At 41.9% G+C, this 17,049-nt stretch overlaps 1 protein-coding gene across 1 annotated transcript; it reads right to left on the bottom strand.

The window, feature by feature from the left end:
- Positions 1–553: 553 nt before the first annotated feature.
- sgf29 (SAGA complex associated factor 29) lies at positions 554–14,189 on the bottom strand. The gene is made up of 10 exons (XM_034089846.2): positions 14,066–14,189; positions 12,870–12,943; positions 12,691–12,766; positions 12,492–12,564; positions 5,858–5,922; positions 5,566–5,695; positions 4,773–4,919; positions 3,561–3,596; positions 2,508–2,670; positions 554–1,646 (listed from the first exon to the last, which is right to left on the bottom strand). The coding sequence occupies exons 2-10, from the start codon at positions 12,933–12,935 to the stop codon at positions 1,530–1,532; spliced, it is 873 nt and encodes a 290-aa protein (XP_033945737.1). The 5' UTR covers positions 12,936–12,943; positions 14,066–14,189; the 3' UTR covers positions 554–1,529.
- Between the last annotated feature and the right edge of the window lie 2,860 nt (positions 14,190–17,049).

Below are 17,049 nucleotides of genomic sequence, written 5' to 3'. Positions count from 1 at the left end.
ATATTTACATTACATTGTTTATTTTTACATGAAAAATAACTTCAAACGTCAAACATTTTGTCACATGAATCATCTGTCAAATGACAAATATATTCAGCTATGATGCCCACGTGCGGGACATCATTGAGTGTCTCTGCCTCTCCCCTGCAGGTAACAATTAATCAAACTCAGCTTTCCTCACTCCTGGCAGCCGTTACAGACAGACTTTGGTTTTGTTGGTTTATCCTTTTGCACTTCACAACATTGACACCCACTCTTCACTCATGCTCATCACACACTGCTACTGATTGCCGATTATCACATCCCATCTGTATATTTAAATTGCTAAATAAAATATTGTTTAAACTTAAATCATGGTGTTGTCTCCGTTTTTGTCGTGATAGCTGGTTTTGTATAATGAGTTAAAAAAGTTTAGACATTAATAAACTATTCCTACATTTAGTGTGTAGAAATCTAAATGTGCAAAGTAACTGAAGCTGCCAGAGAAATGTAGTGGGCTAGAAGTATTAGAATATTAAAAATAGAACATGGACAATAAGACACAAAGCAGTGATGCATGAAAACATCGTTGTTTCTGTTTCACACAACAATTATCAACTCTTTACAATTACAAAATAAACAGTTTAGGCTCTCAAAGGGAGATCAACCACCGCAGGTTTATGAGTACAACGTTCCTTTACTGGCCACTAGATGCTGCTCCTGGCTGGGAAAAAAGTCCAAATAAAATACAACTTCTGTGTCCAAATGTATTATGCATACAGTAATATACATTTCATTTGGTTACTGCAATAATTACAAAATAAATAAACACAAAGCAGTTTTACACAAGCAATTGAAGGAGGTCAGCTTTAATGGAAGCGGGCGTCTAATATTTTTTTCCCCTCCATCTTCTTTTATTTGTATTCTGCGTTAGAATACCTGCAATATCTAGTTTTATTTGAATGTATAACTCCTACTATATATCTTATTCCACATTTGTTTGACTGTTTCAATGTGGCATTCCTCACTGTTTTAGTTTATTAGTGTCTTGTCTGTTCAAAAACAAGTTTTTCACATTTTCCTCTCAGTTTAAACTATTATTTAATGAACTGATCTACAAACACATCATTCTCAACTATTTTTTAAATACGATTAATCCTTTCAGTAATATTTCAAATACGCAATACCCTTGTTCTAGCTGTGAGTAGCTCCTTCAGCGCTTTTGTGCAATGCATTGTGGGAAAATGGTCAGTATCGACACTTTAATACTTTATTTGTCACTTTTCCCCTGTGAACACACGACTACAGTATGCAGTATCATTTTGGACACAGTTACATTTTCTCCCAATGAGACGTTCAGGTTCACTCCTCATGGTCTTGGTGCTGATATTGACAGTCTCATTAAAAAGATGACAAGTATTAAAACGTCTGTTCAGGTGTTTTATGACCTGGTGAATCGGCTCCAAAAGCCTATTTCGATTTTTTAGACAAGTACTTCCGAGCATCTTTTCCTACAAAAATAGAAATCATCTGTGATTTCCCGTCGCTGGTCACTTCTTCTTGTTCTCTTTGCAGGCGACCACATATCTCTGAGCCACGTTGAGCGGGGGGGAGTAGCCGTCTGCGTACGACGTGTCCTCGAACAGCACCGAGTAGTCGTCTTGAGGCTGCGAACAAACACACAGAGGTCAGTGTGGGGGCCCGACAGCCGGGGGACAGTCTGCTCCAGGGTGAGTCTTTTTAGTGAGAAGAAGCTTCAGGCATGAAACAAAAAGACCCATCATTCTATTCTGGATGTGACCAATGAGAGTGAACTCTGCAGGATTAGTACCTGGAGCTTTACTGTCGTGAGGACAGTAGTAGCAGTTTTGCATCTTTTTGTACTAGTTTGTGTATTTGAAATAGTTGTATGTCTCTTTGTAGTCGTTCTTTGTGGTCATATTGTCCGGCAGTGGCTCAGTCAGTAGGGGCTTGGACTGGGAGCCGTAGGGTCGCCGGTTCAAGTCCCCGACCAGACCTAAATATGGAGTGTGGACTGCTACTTGGAGAGGTCTCAGTTCACCTCCTGCCCTTGAGCAAGGCACTGGACACCCCCTCACCCCCATTGCTCCCCGGGCGCTGTGCAATAGCTGCCCACTACTCCTGGTACTAGGATGGGTTAAAAGCAGAGGCCAAATGTCACTGTGTGCTCTGCATGTGTTACCATTAAAGAGGGTTTCATCCTTGTAGTCGTTATGTGTTTCTTTGTGTTTTGTTTCTAAAGGTGTCTTTTTGTGGTCATTTTGAATGTCTTTGTGGTCATTTTTAGTCTCTTGCAGCTGCTCTTTGTCTCTGTCGGTTTTGGTTCTTTTTGTGTCCTTTTGAAGTTCAGTAATCCTTCCATGTTCCCAGTAAAACATTTATTTAACATGAACATTGGGTTTCCACGTCATGCTGACAATTTTGGCAAATATTTCTCTATATTGATGACCTAACTTTGGCTTCATATGTTAACCCTTTGCGAATAATACCACAGCTCTGAGTCTTACCCTGTGTGGGGGGGTGTGGATGAGGGCCCTGTAGAAGCAGGTGGTCTGGGGGTAGAGGGCCAGCACCAGCTGGTCCTTACTGAACAGTGCCTCTGGGTCCGTCTCCGGGTTGGCCTTCCACTGAGGCAGAGGGATGATCCTCCGTCTGCTCAGAGTGTGTCTCCTGATCACACACACACACACACACACACACACACACACACACACACACACACACACACACACACACACACACACACACACACACACACACACACACACACACACACACACACACACACACACACACACACACACACACACACACACACACACACACACACACACACACACACACAGTTTGGGAAACTGGACCCAGATAATACAGATTCTCCCAAAATCCTTTTTATTAATTACTAACGGATACACATACGGTGCGACAATAGATTTACTTTTGGACTCAACAAAAATGACAAATATTTATCAAGCTGCGTATTCATCATTATTATTAATCAACCCTCAGATGATCAGCTGCTTTCTACGATTGCTTGATTCTTTCAATAGTTGTTATTTGTAAGTCAAACCAGTGTCTTGCCCCAGCTTCTCTAATAAAAGGATTTGCTCCTTGCTCCCTTTTATGTGGAGGTCAAATAACACAAATGTTAGGTTGTGGAAAAACGCAAGTCATTTGACAATTTGGACAAAAACATTTGAGCATCTGTCTAGAATCAAACATCTGAGAGAGGAGAGAGCAGAATATTCAGTTGACTCTCTTTACCTGGTAATGTTGACTTTTAACCAACATTTCAGAGGAAGAACAACAACATGGTGATGTAATAATACAAGGCGTGTATTTAAATATATATAAAGCCTTCACATGAACGAGATGACAAAGACTCAAAAAGCAAACATGAGAAAAAAGAGATGTAAGGAAAAAGATGGAGGATTCAAATATAAAGAGAAGTAGAAACGGATAAAGGTAAGAGAGAAGACTGTAGAGGAAGAACACTGCATGAGGTTTATAATATAAGTTATAATAATATGACGTATTAGAGATGGTAAATGTAAACTCACTCTTTGCCTTCTTCATCGATGTCGTCCACTTCATACCTGTACATGTTTGAGATGAATTAAACATCATCATTTTATCAGTAACTCTACAAGTATACGATAACTAATATAATGCATTGCTACAGATTAAACTGCTATAATAAGCAGTTCACACTTTAACCAATGTCCATAAAGCTGCAACAATAACTGCTTTAACATCGATTACGGTCCTTCTCATGAAAGAAATGCCAGAAATGCTCTTTTAATCCTCTCAAATATAGATAGTCTTCATATTAAAGTAAATATGTGTGTGTTTTGGACTGATTGGCAACATAAGATATTTAAACAAATCATCTTGGAATATAAGAAAAAAACCATCTATTTATAAAGAACATCAGGGGGAAATATGCCATAATGAATATAACTGTCAGTTGCAGCCCGACAATACGTTACCACTTACAAATAATGTAATAGTAAAACACTGAAAGAAGCCAATCTGCATTATGAGTACATTTTAATGTGTAATAATTAGGGCCGGGACTTTAACGCGTTAATTAAGATTAATTAATTACACAAAAATTAACGCATTTTAATCGCACTTATTTTTGCACAGCGGAACGTTTCTCACTGGATGAGTTTCAGGCGTACCGATTATACTGGAGCACCAACTAACGTTCATGACTTCAGCATGGGACTTCAAACAACAATAGTCAAACATGAACGAACAAGCTGATGAGACCGCTTTGGTCGGCCCGTGGATGGGACATTTTGTTTTAAAAAACGGACGGATGGAAGCGTCGATAAGAGCACGGTTGTGTGCAAATTATGCAAAAAAGAATTTGCATATCACCGCAGCACATCAAGCCTAAAGTATCACCTAAATGCAAAGCATGTAGCAGCTAGCGTGGACGTTAGCCCGACTCCGAGTGCACGGAACCACACCCTGACCCAACCCACACTCAACCAGATGACTGGTTTCAGGGCCAGGATAAGATCCACGTCTGAGAAAATAATGGCTCACTGGATTGCACTCGACTGTAGACCACTTGGAGTAAAATCCATGTGGAAATTGCTTCTCACTGTTCTCAGGTCAAATATGTATATTTGATTAAAAATGCGATTAATTTCGATTAATTAATTACAAAGCCTCTAATTAATTAGATTAATTTTTTTAATCGAGTCCCGGCTCTAGTAATAATGTGATGGTACATAATGAGCATTTGATGGGTTTCTCACTTGTTGGTGGAGTGGTTGTAGCTGACCACCTCGGCCAGGATCCACTGCTCGTCTCCGTCCACGGCCTTCACCCTCGCCGCCACCTTGTCGCCCTGTTTGGCCACGTAATCGCTGCTGGCAGGGGTCGCCCCGCACAGAGGGGGCGGGCTGACACAGAGAGCAGTAATGAGGTTAGTGCACAACTTATTCTGAATGCCGTGAGTGAGTGTGCAGAGCAGCATCTCTGGGCATTTAGATATCTACCGTCGTCATTTAATGTCCCTTTGTAGTCCTTTTGTCAACTGTGAGTTATGTGTCAATCTCTTTGAAGTCGTTTTGTGTCACTCCAAAGTCTTTCATGTCTCCTTTTGATAGTGTTGTGTCTCTTTGAAGTCATTTTACGTCTCTTTGAAGTATTTTTATATATTTTTTCAGTTGTCTGATGTATTTCAGTTGTTTCATGTCTCTTTGAAGTAATTTCATGTCCCTTTGAAGTCGTTTTGTGTCTCCTTAAGTTTGTTTTATGTCTCTTTGAGGTAGTTTAGCGTCTCTCTGTGCCACATCGTTTCTGCTATCCACAGAGAGCAACAATGAGAAGAGTTTTATCCACAACTTATTTGAGCAAGTAGTTAGTGTGTGTGCAGAGCAGCATCTCTATAAAGTGGCGTGAGAGTATCTTCCATCTGTGAGAAAAGCCTTACTGTCTCTTTGCCTGGACGAATGTTGAACATTTGGTTAGCAGAATGAAGCCTATTTGATTATGATCCGTAGCTTTGTAGAGAGAACAGGAAATCAGCATGTAATCTCCTCCTACCTCTCGCCCGGCTTGCCGATCCACAGAGGGAGCGTCATGGCAGACTGCTGGAGGAGCGTCATCAGGACGCCGCGCCGCATCGTCTTCCTGGGAGGGTCGCTGTCGCTGTACACCCCCGCCATCTTAGCAGCTGCGTGCAAACATTTCAACTCCATTAGTGGCTTTAAATGTAATTCATAAACTCTCTTTAAAACATTACCAACTTAAACCTAAATTAGGATATCACAACGGAGTTATATTTTTGTTTCCAAGCTTTAGTTATATTTTATTACTGTATATCTTTGTTACATACCTATTCTCCTCTCCTCCAACAACGACTTGATCTCTGCAATTTTATCGAGAGCATGGCGCAGAATGCTGTGAGAAATAAAAAAGATTAAGTTAAAACAAAATATGGTTTCTAGCATCCATTAAAAGCCACAGTATTCATCATAGGGATGCCAGCGATTATTCGATTATTTTTTTATTATTTATGTTTTTTTTTGGCTTAGTTTCAACCAAAATATATATAAATATATATATATGCTAATAATAGTAATAGTATTAATAATTGTCATTGGTCACACCACCAGTTTGTTTTACTGTAAACTTGGAGGAAGCCTGCGTGCAGAGCAGACTGCTGCTGCAGCACGCTACACACCGACCCCGCCCCCACTCTCCCTCACACGTGCGACTAAAGATGAACTAAAGGTCGGTCGAATAATCGATTATTATTCGCCAGGGCTGCCGAATAATCGATTTTGATCATGGTCAGTTTCTGGCAACCCTAATTCATCACAGACCAAATGTAGTGCCACACAGAAGAAACAACATACAAGTGACAGTCTGGTTTGAAGATTTCTGACGGTCCGTGAACACATTGGCCCTTTCTCATTTCATCAAATCCCCCTCCTCGACTCCTCGGTCCTCCGGTAGTGACCCGGAAATGAATTTTAGCGCGCCATGTTGAAGGACATCTCATTTCTCTAAATGCACGTCGAGGACCGAGCACCGAGCGTCGAGGAGGCTCTCTGGAGGAGCTATAACCGAGAGACACTGATGGGTCCTCCACGGTCCTCCACGGCTCCTTCGCGGATGCATTTCCGGGAACAGAGATGTGACGCACGGCCGGACCTATCTCAGCCAATGACAGCTCTGCATGCATCCCCTGGATATTATTTTATTAACTGCTTTCATCGGTACGCGATGTTTACAGTGAGAACAGCTGTGAGGTCCTGCAGAAAGCAGAGCAGTGTGTAAAATATATATCACTCAGTATAACAGGCCTACTCTCTTTGTTTGCTTTAGTTTAGTAGATATCTACAAACAAAGAGTCGATATTTTAAAAATGTCTAAAACCATTTAGTGCTATACCGTTGTGTATAATAAAATACACAACGGCTGTAGCCTGTTTTAGGAACTGCATGTGCGTGTGTGTGTGGTACAGTGTGTAGGTGTGTGTGGTACAGCGTGTAGGTGTGTGTGTGTCGGTACAGTGTGTAGGTGTGTGTGGTACAGTGTGTAGGTGTGTGTGGTACAGGTGTAGGTGTGTGGTACAGTGTGTAGGTGTGTGTGGTACAGTGTGTGGTACAGTGTGTAGGTGTGTGTGGTACAGTGTGTAGGTGTGTGTGGTACAGTGTGTAGGTGTGTGTGGTACAGTGTGTAGGTGTGTGTGGTACAGCGTGTAGGTGTGTGTGGTACAGTGTGTAGGTGTGTGTGGTACAGTGTAGGTGTGTGTGGTACAGTGTGTAGGTGTGTGTGGTACAGTCAGTGTGTATGTGTGTGTGGTACAGCGTGTAGGTGTGTGTGTGGTACAGCGTGTAGGTGTGTGTGTGGTACAGCGTGTAGGTGTGTGTGTGGTACAGTGTGTAGGTATGTGTGGTACAGTGTGTAGGTGTGTGTGGTACAGCGTGTAGGTGTGTGTGTGGTACAGCGTGTAGGTGTGTGTGTGGTACAGCGTGTAGGTGTGTGTGTGTGGTACAGTGTGTGTAGGTGTGTGTGGTACAGTGTGTAGGTGTGTGTGGTACAGTCAGTGTGTAGGTGTGTGTGGTACAGTCAGTGTGTAGGTGTGTGTGGTACAGTCAGTGTGTAGGTGTGTGTGGTACAGTCAGTGTGTAGGTGTGTGTGGTACAGCGTGTAGGTGTGTGTGGTACAGCGTGTAGGTGTGTGTGTGGTACAGCGTGTAGGTGTGTGTGTGGTACAGCGTGTAGGTGTGTGTGTGGTACAGTCAGTGTGTAGGTGTGTGTGGTACAGTGTGTAGGTGTGTGTGGTACAGCGTGTAGGTGTGTGTGGTACAGCGTGTAGGTGTGTGTGTGGTACAGTGTATAGGTGTGTGTGGTACAGTGTGTAGGTGTGTGTGGTACAGTGTGTAGGTGTGTGTGGTACAGCGTGTAGGTGTGTGTGTGTGTGTGTGTGTGGTACAGCGTGTAGGTGTGTGTGGTACAGTGTATAGGTGTGTGTGGTACAGTGTGTAGGTGTGTGTGGTACAGTGTGTAGGTGTGTGTGGTACAGCGTGTAGATGTGTGTGTGGTACAGTGTGTGTGTGTGGTACAGCGTGTAGGTGTGTGTGGTACAGCGTGTAGATGTGTGTGTGGTACAGTGTATAGGTGTGTGTGGTACAGCGTGTAGGTGTGTGTGGTACAGCGTGTAGGTGTGTGTGGTACAGTCAGTGTGTAGGTGTGTGTGGTACAGTGTGTAGGTGTGTGTGTTGTACAGTGTGTAGATGTGTGTGTGGTACAGCGTGTAGGTGTGTGTGGTACAGTGTGTAGGTGTGTGTGGTACAGCGTGTAGGTGTGTGTGGTACAGTGTGTAGGTGTGTGTGGTACAGTGTATAGGTGTGTGTGGTACAGTGTATAGGTGTGTGTGGTACAGTGTATAGGTGTGTGTGGTACAGCGTGTAGATGTGTGTGTGGTACAGTGTATAGGTGTGTGTGGTACAGCGTGTAGGTGTGTGTGGTACAGTGTGTAGGTGTGTGTGGTACAGTCAGTGTGTAGGTGTGTGTGGTACAGTGTGTAGGTGTGTGTGTGGTACAGCGTGTAGGTGTGTGTGGTACAGTGTGTAGGTGTGTGTGGTACAGCGTGTAGGTGTGTGTGGTACAGTCAGTGTGTAGGTGTGTGTGGTACAGTGTGTAGGTGTGTGTGTTGTACAGTGTGTAGGTGTGTGTGTGGTACCGTGTGTAGGTGTGTGTGGTACAGTGTGTAGGTGTGTGTGGTACAGTGTGTAGGTGTGTGTGGTACAGCGTGTAGGTGTGTGTGGTACAGTCAGTGTGTAGGTGTGTGTGGTACAGTGTGTAGGTGTGTGTGTTGTACAGTGTGTAGATGTGTGTGTGGTACAGTGTATAGGTGTGTGTGGTACAGTGTGTAGGTGTGTGTGGTACAGTGTGTAGGTGTGTGTGTGGTACCGTGTATAGGTGTGTGTGGTACAGTGTATAGGTGTGTGTGGTACAGTGTGTAGGTGTGTGTGGTACAGCGTGTAGGTGTGTGTGGTACAGTCAGTGTGTAGGTGTGTGTGGTACAGTGTGTAGGTGTGTGTGTTGTACAGTGTGTAGATGTGTGTGTGGTACAGTGTGTAGGTGTGTGTGGGTACCGTGTATAGGTGTGTGTGGTACAGTGTATAGGTGTGTGTGGTACAGTGTGTAGGTGTGTGTGGTACAGCGTGTAGGTGTGTGTGGTACAGTCAGTGTGTAGGTGTGTGTGGTACAGTGTGTAGGTGTGTGTGTTGTACAGTGTGTAGATGTGTGTGTGGTACCGTGTATAGGTGTGTGTGGTACAGTGTGTAGGTGTGTGTGGTACAGTGTGTAGGTGTGTGTGTGGTACCGTGTATAGGTGTGTGTGGTACAGTGTATAGGTGTGTGTGGTACAGTGTGTAGGTGTGTGTGGTACAGCGTGTAGGTGTGTGTGGTACAGTCAGTGTGTAGGTGTGTGTGGTACAGCGTGTAGGTGTGTGTGGTACAGTCAGTGTAGGTGTGTGTGTGGTACAGTGTGTAGGTGTGTGTGTTGTACAGTGTGTAGTGTGTGTGTGGTACAGTGTATAGGTGTGTGTGGTACAGTGTGTAGCAGGGTTTCCGTTAGCCGGTAATTACCGGTTTTTAGCTGGTAAAATTTATAAAAAACCGGTAAATTCAAAACCTGCCGGTCAAAATGTCTGGTAATAATTAGGGAGGCTCCGATCGATCGGCCGCCGGTCATTATCGGCCGATATTCACTCTTAATAGTTTGATCGGTGCTCTCTATAAAGGCCGATCAGGAGAGCTGGGTCTGATCGATATGGACATAAACGCGAGTGAAGTGTAACGGAGCGAGAGAGAGATCAGATCAGCTGCTGAGTCTGACGAGACACGCAGCTCTGCAGGATCACCTGAAGCTCCGCCCTCTGTTTAGCGAGCTGCAGGAGCTGCTTGAGAAACTGATGTGCTGTCAGGAGAGAGAGAGAGGAAAAGAGCGGATCCGTTTCTCCCGTGTTATTATTCAAAGTTGATGTAAACTTCTGAATAATGTACGTTATCTACTACAAGTAGTTTGTTTGAATGTAATAATTATGTTGTTTGTTGTTTGTGGAATCATTTATTGAAAAATGAATCTGAATTTTTCGATCTGTTACGATTATAAACTGAAGCAATATAAAAAATGAGTTTTAAACTGAAGCATATCTGCTCATAGTCCGGTAATTACCTGCTAACGGAAACTCTGCTACACAACTATTATTATTATTGAAATATGACCGGTAAGTTTCAAATTAGTCCGGTAAAATAAATTCTGCCCGGACATTTGACCGGCGAGAAAAAATCCTAGCGGAAACCCTGGTGTGTAGGTGTGTGTGGTACAGCGTGTAGGTGTGTGTGGTACAGCGTGTAGGTGTGTGTGGTACAGCGTGTAGGTGTGTGTGGTACAGTGTGTAGGTGTGTGTGGTACAGTGTGTAGGTGTGTGTGGTACAGTGTGTAGGTGTGCGTGTTGTACAGTGCGTGGATGCAGCGGACAGACAGGTCTCAGTTGGTTTGGTGTCCTCTGCTTACTTTTAATACTTGTAAATAAAACTTTTGGCCCGTCATTTATTTTCCTCATTGTAGCGACCAGAGGGGAGAGGGGGGGGGGGATATCCAGTCTCCGATAGTGTTACGTTATTATGAGAGTGCTCTGTTTGATTCTGAAATTGTATATATTTATATAAATATCCAGGGTTGGGAGGGTTACTTTGTAAATGTAATCAGTTACTGATTACATGGCTCTGAAAGTAATCCGAATACAGTTACAGTTACGTGTCTTAAAAAAGTAACGTAATCAGATTACTTTTGGATTACTTTCTTTTTCCATCACAGATGGGTATGTTTTGGTGAACAGGAGACACAAAAAGCAAAAGGAAACTGAACGTGTTTTACTGTTTTAATGGCTTATCAAGAGCACAACTGAAACATAACATCTGAAACGATGTAACAACATAATACACGTTTTGGGGATGCAGCTTGGGACGTGAGGTGAGGGACACGGCTTAGAACGGGCGTGTCGCCTTCTGTCCTGCCAGTGTTGGCAGGACATGAATTAAAATGTCGAACTCGGACTTCATTTTAAGGACATTTCGGCCAGGGGTGTAGAGCTATATTTGTTTAAGCACCGGATTGGCAAAACAGGAGAGTGTGCACCAGTCTGCCTTGATCTATGAATTCATGTCCGTGACTCTCACAGTATCTGCTGCCCACAGCTGTTTTATAGAAGGAACACCTCCTTCACTTCATGACATCTCTGCAGCGCCAGGAGGCAGCGGGAGGGTTAACTCAGAAGACGAGCTCGCAGTGCCTTTCACGCACCGCCTTTCACGCACCGCCTTTCACGCACCGCCTTTCACTGTGTTTACCTTCAGAATCATAAGGCTAAAGAGCGACCGCAGGCTGATGTGTTTTAACCACACACACACACACACACACACACACACACACACACACACACACACACACACACACACACACACACACACACACACACACACACACACACACACACACACACACACACACACACACACACACACACACACCACACACACACACAACACACACGCAGACTTTTGTTCCTCCATGTTTCGTTGTTATTGTTTCACTGAGCGGACCCGCCCCTTTTTTTCAAACGCTCCCTTTTTTGGTCCATCTGCGGCGGTAATAGGTTTTGTGCGCTGTGATGATTCGGCTGTACCTTTAGTAATGAATATTAAATGTTGAGAGGAAATCTTTCCACCAATAATTCCAATAAGTAATCCAAATGTATTCACTTCAGGTTTACGAAAGTAACTGTAATCAGATTACTCGTTTTTCAAATGTAACGCGAGCTGAATACAGTTACTTGATTTTTGTATTCTGATTACGTAACGCCGTTACATGTATTCCGTTACAACCCAACCCTGTAAATACACATATATATGTGTGTGTGTGTGTGTCCGCATCTGTAGCCTGTTATTGTCTCATTATACCGCACTGTGAATGAATCAAAGTATATATAAGTCGTCATGAACACATCTGTCCATCAGACAGAGGCTGCTGTGCCTCCTGTCATCATTAATGGACGTCTCTTTAAAATGACCGCTCAGAGGAGAGGAGTTCTCATTTCTCTAACCGCCTGCTGCTTCCCCTCCTCTCTCCTCGGCTCCTCCGCTCGCATCTCCTGTGGGCGGGACTAAGTATCGAGGATAGGAGTCGAGGAGGGGAGTTAGAGAAATGAGAAAGGGCCATTGTGTGTGGGAAAATGATAGGATAGGTTGCAAAACAAGGATAGGTTGTAAAACAAGATATATATTTTTTTTGTTGCCATGAATAAACAGTCTGCATTAACTAGGTCCTTTGTAGAATACTAAGAAATTATACTTTATATGTATTTTCTTTGTTTGCGATTTATGGCTTCAACTATGTTATAATGATATAATGAACGTTAATAAAGTGCATGGTGTTAGGCGTCCACTCACCTGCACTCTGCCTCAGCATCTGCTTTGGCTGTGGTGTACAGTCCTCTGAGCTTGGTGCGGTAATATGGAGAAGCTGCAGGAGACAAGTCAATAATGTTGGTTTGAATCAGCAACTAACCAACCAGTTGAAAGAAAAATGAAAATCAAATAAATGTCTCGGTGTTGTGGAAGTGGAGTTTGTGATGATGTGGCGACTGACTTTTGTTTTCCGTCTGCATCCTCTCATGTGTTTTCTGAATGTTGAGCAGATTATGTTCACTGCGTGACCTCTCCTCCTGAAGACATTATTATTTAGATTTGGTTAACTTTAAGCATGATTACTAACATGTCATACCTTAATCAGAGTTTATTAACTATTAATCAATGTCACTCACTTACCTGGGTCTGTTTGATGAGCTGATGGAGCTCTGTGAGCAGCTCGGCAATCTTAGTATCCGCTGACATTTTGCTACCTTCAGGGTTTTGCAGGTAAGAGTCTTGTTATCACAGCGTTAATTCACACAAAACTCCATTAAGAAATCTGTAATTTTAACGGAAAGGGCCATGGCAGTTGGACCAGAAAAAAAGTGTGAAATGTTATCATTATATTGAAAAGTTACAGTCAATTGAATTGAAGCCGAGTAGAAATGTGAATCAAACCAGTTTTAGACAATGTATGTTTGGTGTCTCCTTAATAAAAATGCATTTCTGAATTGGTCGATTTCTGAATGGAGTTCGGTGTTAACTGATGAAATGTATAAAAGTTCCAGCATTTAACGGCATCTAAAACATCTGTAATTTCAACTAAACCAGTACCGCTTGTTTTAAAAATAACAGGAGGCAGTTAATTGGACCAGAACAGATTGTGTAGTAGTAGATTTTAACATTGTATTTAAACGGTATATTGAAGCCGTTTTAAAAAATGGTCTACTATTTTTCTGTCTCCTGAATAACAAGGTGGAATTATATTTCTGTTTGGTTCGGTTTTAAATGATGTTTAAAAAGTGTGGATACACACAAAATCTGAAATGAGAAAATCTGTCATTTTAAAAGGAACTTCTGACAGAAGGCAGTTAGACCAGAACACATTTTATTGTAATATGAACATTACATTAAAAAGTTAAAGTACATGAAACGGAAGCCGAATAAAAAAGTGTATCATTCCAGTTTCAAATAATATGTTGCTGTGTTTTTATGTCTCATACATAAAAATGTGTCTCAAAATTGACGAATTTCTTTAGTTTAGTACAAACTCTTATTGTGAAGAAACATGGCTCGTAATGACGCTAACGCGATACAAAATAGAATGTTGGGTTTAGACTGAGAAGAATATTGAAACTAAATGCTTTGGTAAACCTGGTTGAAATGCTGACATTACCTTTAATAAGAAACGTGACGTTAAAGCAATTGTATGACTAAATGGTGCTGCTCGATTGGGTTAGCAAGTGATTTGTTTAACAAATGTTAGCCAGGTTGCTAAACCGTGAGATGTATGCTCACTCAACGAAAACGTTAGATGTACATATTTCCGCTTGGATACCTTAAAATACACAATGTTTTATCTTTTTCGTCACACAATATGAAACATTACCTACCGTGTTAGTTGTTCCTGTTTATTTATTGTGGGTTTGCTAACACCACAGATAGCTTCTTCTTCTTCGTTGGTGTTGTAAATTCGAACCAGCTTCACATACCGCCACCGGATGGCCGGAAGGGGGAATTGCAGGTTTGACATGTTTGTTGCAGGAACATTTTTGAGGTGCTTGTACTAAACCTGAGTATTACTATTTGTATGCAACTTTGTACTCCTCCTACTCCTTTTATTGAAGTACATTCATCTGACAGTTTAATCTACTCTGCAGATTCAGATTAAAATGACAACATGTATATAGTGATACATAATTCCTCCAACTCAGCATAACAATAATTATTTGACCTTGGGAATTTAAACTTGTATTAAAATATAATTTCATAATGTGTATATTTTATCTAGATGCATTCAATGATTTTTGTAAAGCCCTTTGAATTACCTTTTTTAATGTGCTTTTTAAATAAATGCCTTGAAGTTCTTATATAAAAACATACATGTTTGCCATCACTGTGACATTTTGTTTAAGTATTATATTTAATCATATAATTCGATATGCAGATAAAATAATTTGATTGATTTGATGAAGAAACTACTCTTGTACCTTTATGTAATGAACCCCAATATCTTGATTGCAGCATTTATACTTGTAAAGGAGTATTTTTATAATCTAGAAATGGTACAACACACATGTACTATTCAATACATTTCAGCTGCAGCCTTCCTGATGACCACAGATTAGTTTGTAGAATGAACTCAAGTCATGTAGAAGCTTTGTTTTGCATGTGTCGATGGTACTTTGGCCAGAAGTCATGTACAAACTGTTATCATCACACCGCAGAAAAATATGCTGAGAATGAATGATTAATATCTGCTGTGGTGGTACGATGCCCTAAAACTAAATGCGTTGTGTTTATGAAATCGAAGTTAATCATTATACACTTCAGCAAAACACATCTTTATAAGCACACATAAACTGAATGACTTTGGGTGTTAAGAGAGACTGAGCTGTCTGGACATACAAATATCCATAACATTAAAACGACTGTACTGATGTTAAATATCAAATGCCATTTAAGTCCATTTAATAAATAAAAAATGAGGCAAAAGATATATAAACATATCAATAGAAATATATGAATAAATTAATATAGTTAAATACATTTTTTTTTTATAGGACTGTTTCCCCCCCCCCCCCCCAGAGGACTTCAAATGCCAGAATTTTTTATTCTATCTTGTTATTTATTTATAACTGTTAGGGAATAATTTGCTTAGGTATTCAACCTTCGACCCAGTTGACGTCACGAGCTACCTACAATGCAACACGTGCCATATATATATATATATAAATACGCCATTTTCCTGGAGGTGCAAATATCCTGGAGGTGCAAATATAAACAGCTAGCTAGCGTAGCCAGGCAGAGCGCACTAGGTTTTCTTTCTGAATTAACGACCGAATAAATCACTGCATGTCTTCGGATTACATCTCTGGACTGGAGGGGTGTGCTCTAGGTCGTTACCAGCGTAAACTAGAGCTGTGTGGGTTGTCGGATTGCCCTTACAGACTGCCTGCAGATGTATGGAAAAACTAACCTTGAAAGTGGCCTTCGTCGATTTTGGCTGCATCTACGTCTAATTTCTGGAAACACCAGGGGGGTATACTGCGAAGCAGGATTTTCGCTTAGCCGGCTAAATTCAGGGAAAACTCCGGCTTTCCGGTCATCCGAAGCTGGTTCTCTTTTTAGCAGGCTAGATCTCCATGGTAATATATGCTAAGCAGCTAACCGGGTCGGGACCAGGTTAGGTTGCAGGCTAAGAGCTCAACTCAGTGAAAACACCGCCTGCTGACCAATCAGAGCTCAGTGTGCGGAGTTTAAAGCGATCAAGTCATATCACAGGAGAAAGGAAATACAGAAAAACTGCCGTCGCAGGAAAGACGGCCGGCAGAAATCACCGACTGTGTGAACGTGAACATTAATAGAATATCACCTCCATCTTCAGAGCAATCTGACTATTATAACATTAGCGTTAAGAAAGCTTACTTAAATATCGGCCACAACATAAGTAACCGGATCAGAGTACATTAAGTACAGTCTGCGGCATATCACTTCATAATGTATCATATCTCTCCTTATCTGAGTCAGTTGAGCCGTATCTGGCCGTGCAACACTCACAGTACCACATACTGGCAGAAGTATTATTTTAAGCAACACATTAAGTTGACGAAACACTCGAGACAAATGTAATTAAAGTCAGATCGTGTTTTAGACGGGGCAGTGATATCATAAACCTGTTAATGTACGCATTCAAACACTTTTTCTTTTACCAGCTGTATTCACCTTGCAGGTGCAGCTCTGTGGCTTTGATCCTGGATAAAGTGTTTAAGTCATGGATGTTTAAAGTTTAACTTCTTCATTTTTGACTAGTATTAAAGTTCACTTTTCATTCAGGAAGTATGACGCTGCGCTGTCAGTGCGCTTCTCCATGTTTGTGATTGGTCGAATGCTCCAGATACCACCCCTTTCATGTGAACGCGCACCTAACTAGATAGGACACGGCTGGCTTGAGCGATCCACTTGATAACCAGCGTCGTAGTACAGTTTAGCGAGAGCGCGTATGTTTTGGATTAGGCCAACCGGCTAACTCAAACATATCCAGGTTAGGTTGAACCAGGTTCGTAGTATAGGCCCCTGGTGAATACCCCACTTGTCACAATAATATTATCATGCCATTGCATATATGTGGTATTTTAGAGCTGACTAGATATTGATTATGGCAATAGACTATGATATTCTGCTTGCACCTCGCGTGAAATGGCGGATACTGGAAGTACGGTGTCGCCCTCGTCCCAATACCCGTATGTGTGTGTGTGTGTGAAAGAATGCTTTACATAACCTTCTCTTTATCTGCATGTGGCTCACAGAGGGCCGCTGATATGTTATCAGTGACCTACAGACTGCAGTCTGTGTGTTTGAGGAGTTCCTGCAGACC

Source organism: Pseudochaenichthys georgianus, chromosome 8, assembly GCF_902827115.2.
Source record: "Pseudochaenichthys georgianus chromosome 8, fPseGeo1.2, whole genome shotgun sequence".
Taxonomy (NCBI): Eukaryota; Metazoa; Chordata; class Actinopteri; order Perciformes; family Channichthyidae; genus Pseudochaenichthys; species Pseudochaenichthys georgianus.
Note: the sequence above shows the minus strand (reverse complement) of the source record. Positions and strands in the feature narration are given on the sequence as shown.

Excerpts from the sequence above, each read along its gene's own strand:
- sgf29 (XM_034089846.2), bottom strand. The coding sequence starts at position 12,935 with ATGTCAGCGGATACTAAGATTGCCGAGCTGCTCACAGAGCTCCATCAG. Across the intron at positions 12,767-12,869 it reads AGCTCATCAAACAGACCCAG|GAGGAGAGGTCACGCAGTGA; the intron begins GTAAGTGAGTGA and ends TAATGTCTTCAG. Across the intron at positions 2,671-3,560 it reads ATCGATGAAGAAGGCAAAGA|GAGACACACTCTGAGCAGAC; the intron begins GTGAGTTTACAT and ends GTGTGTGATCAG.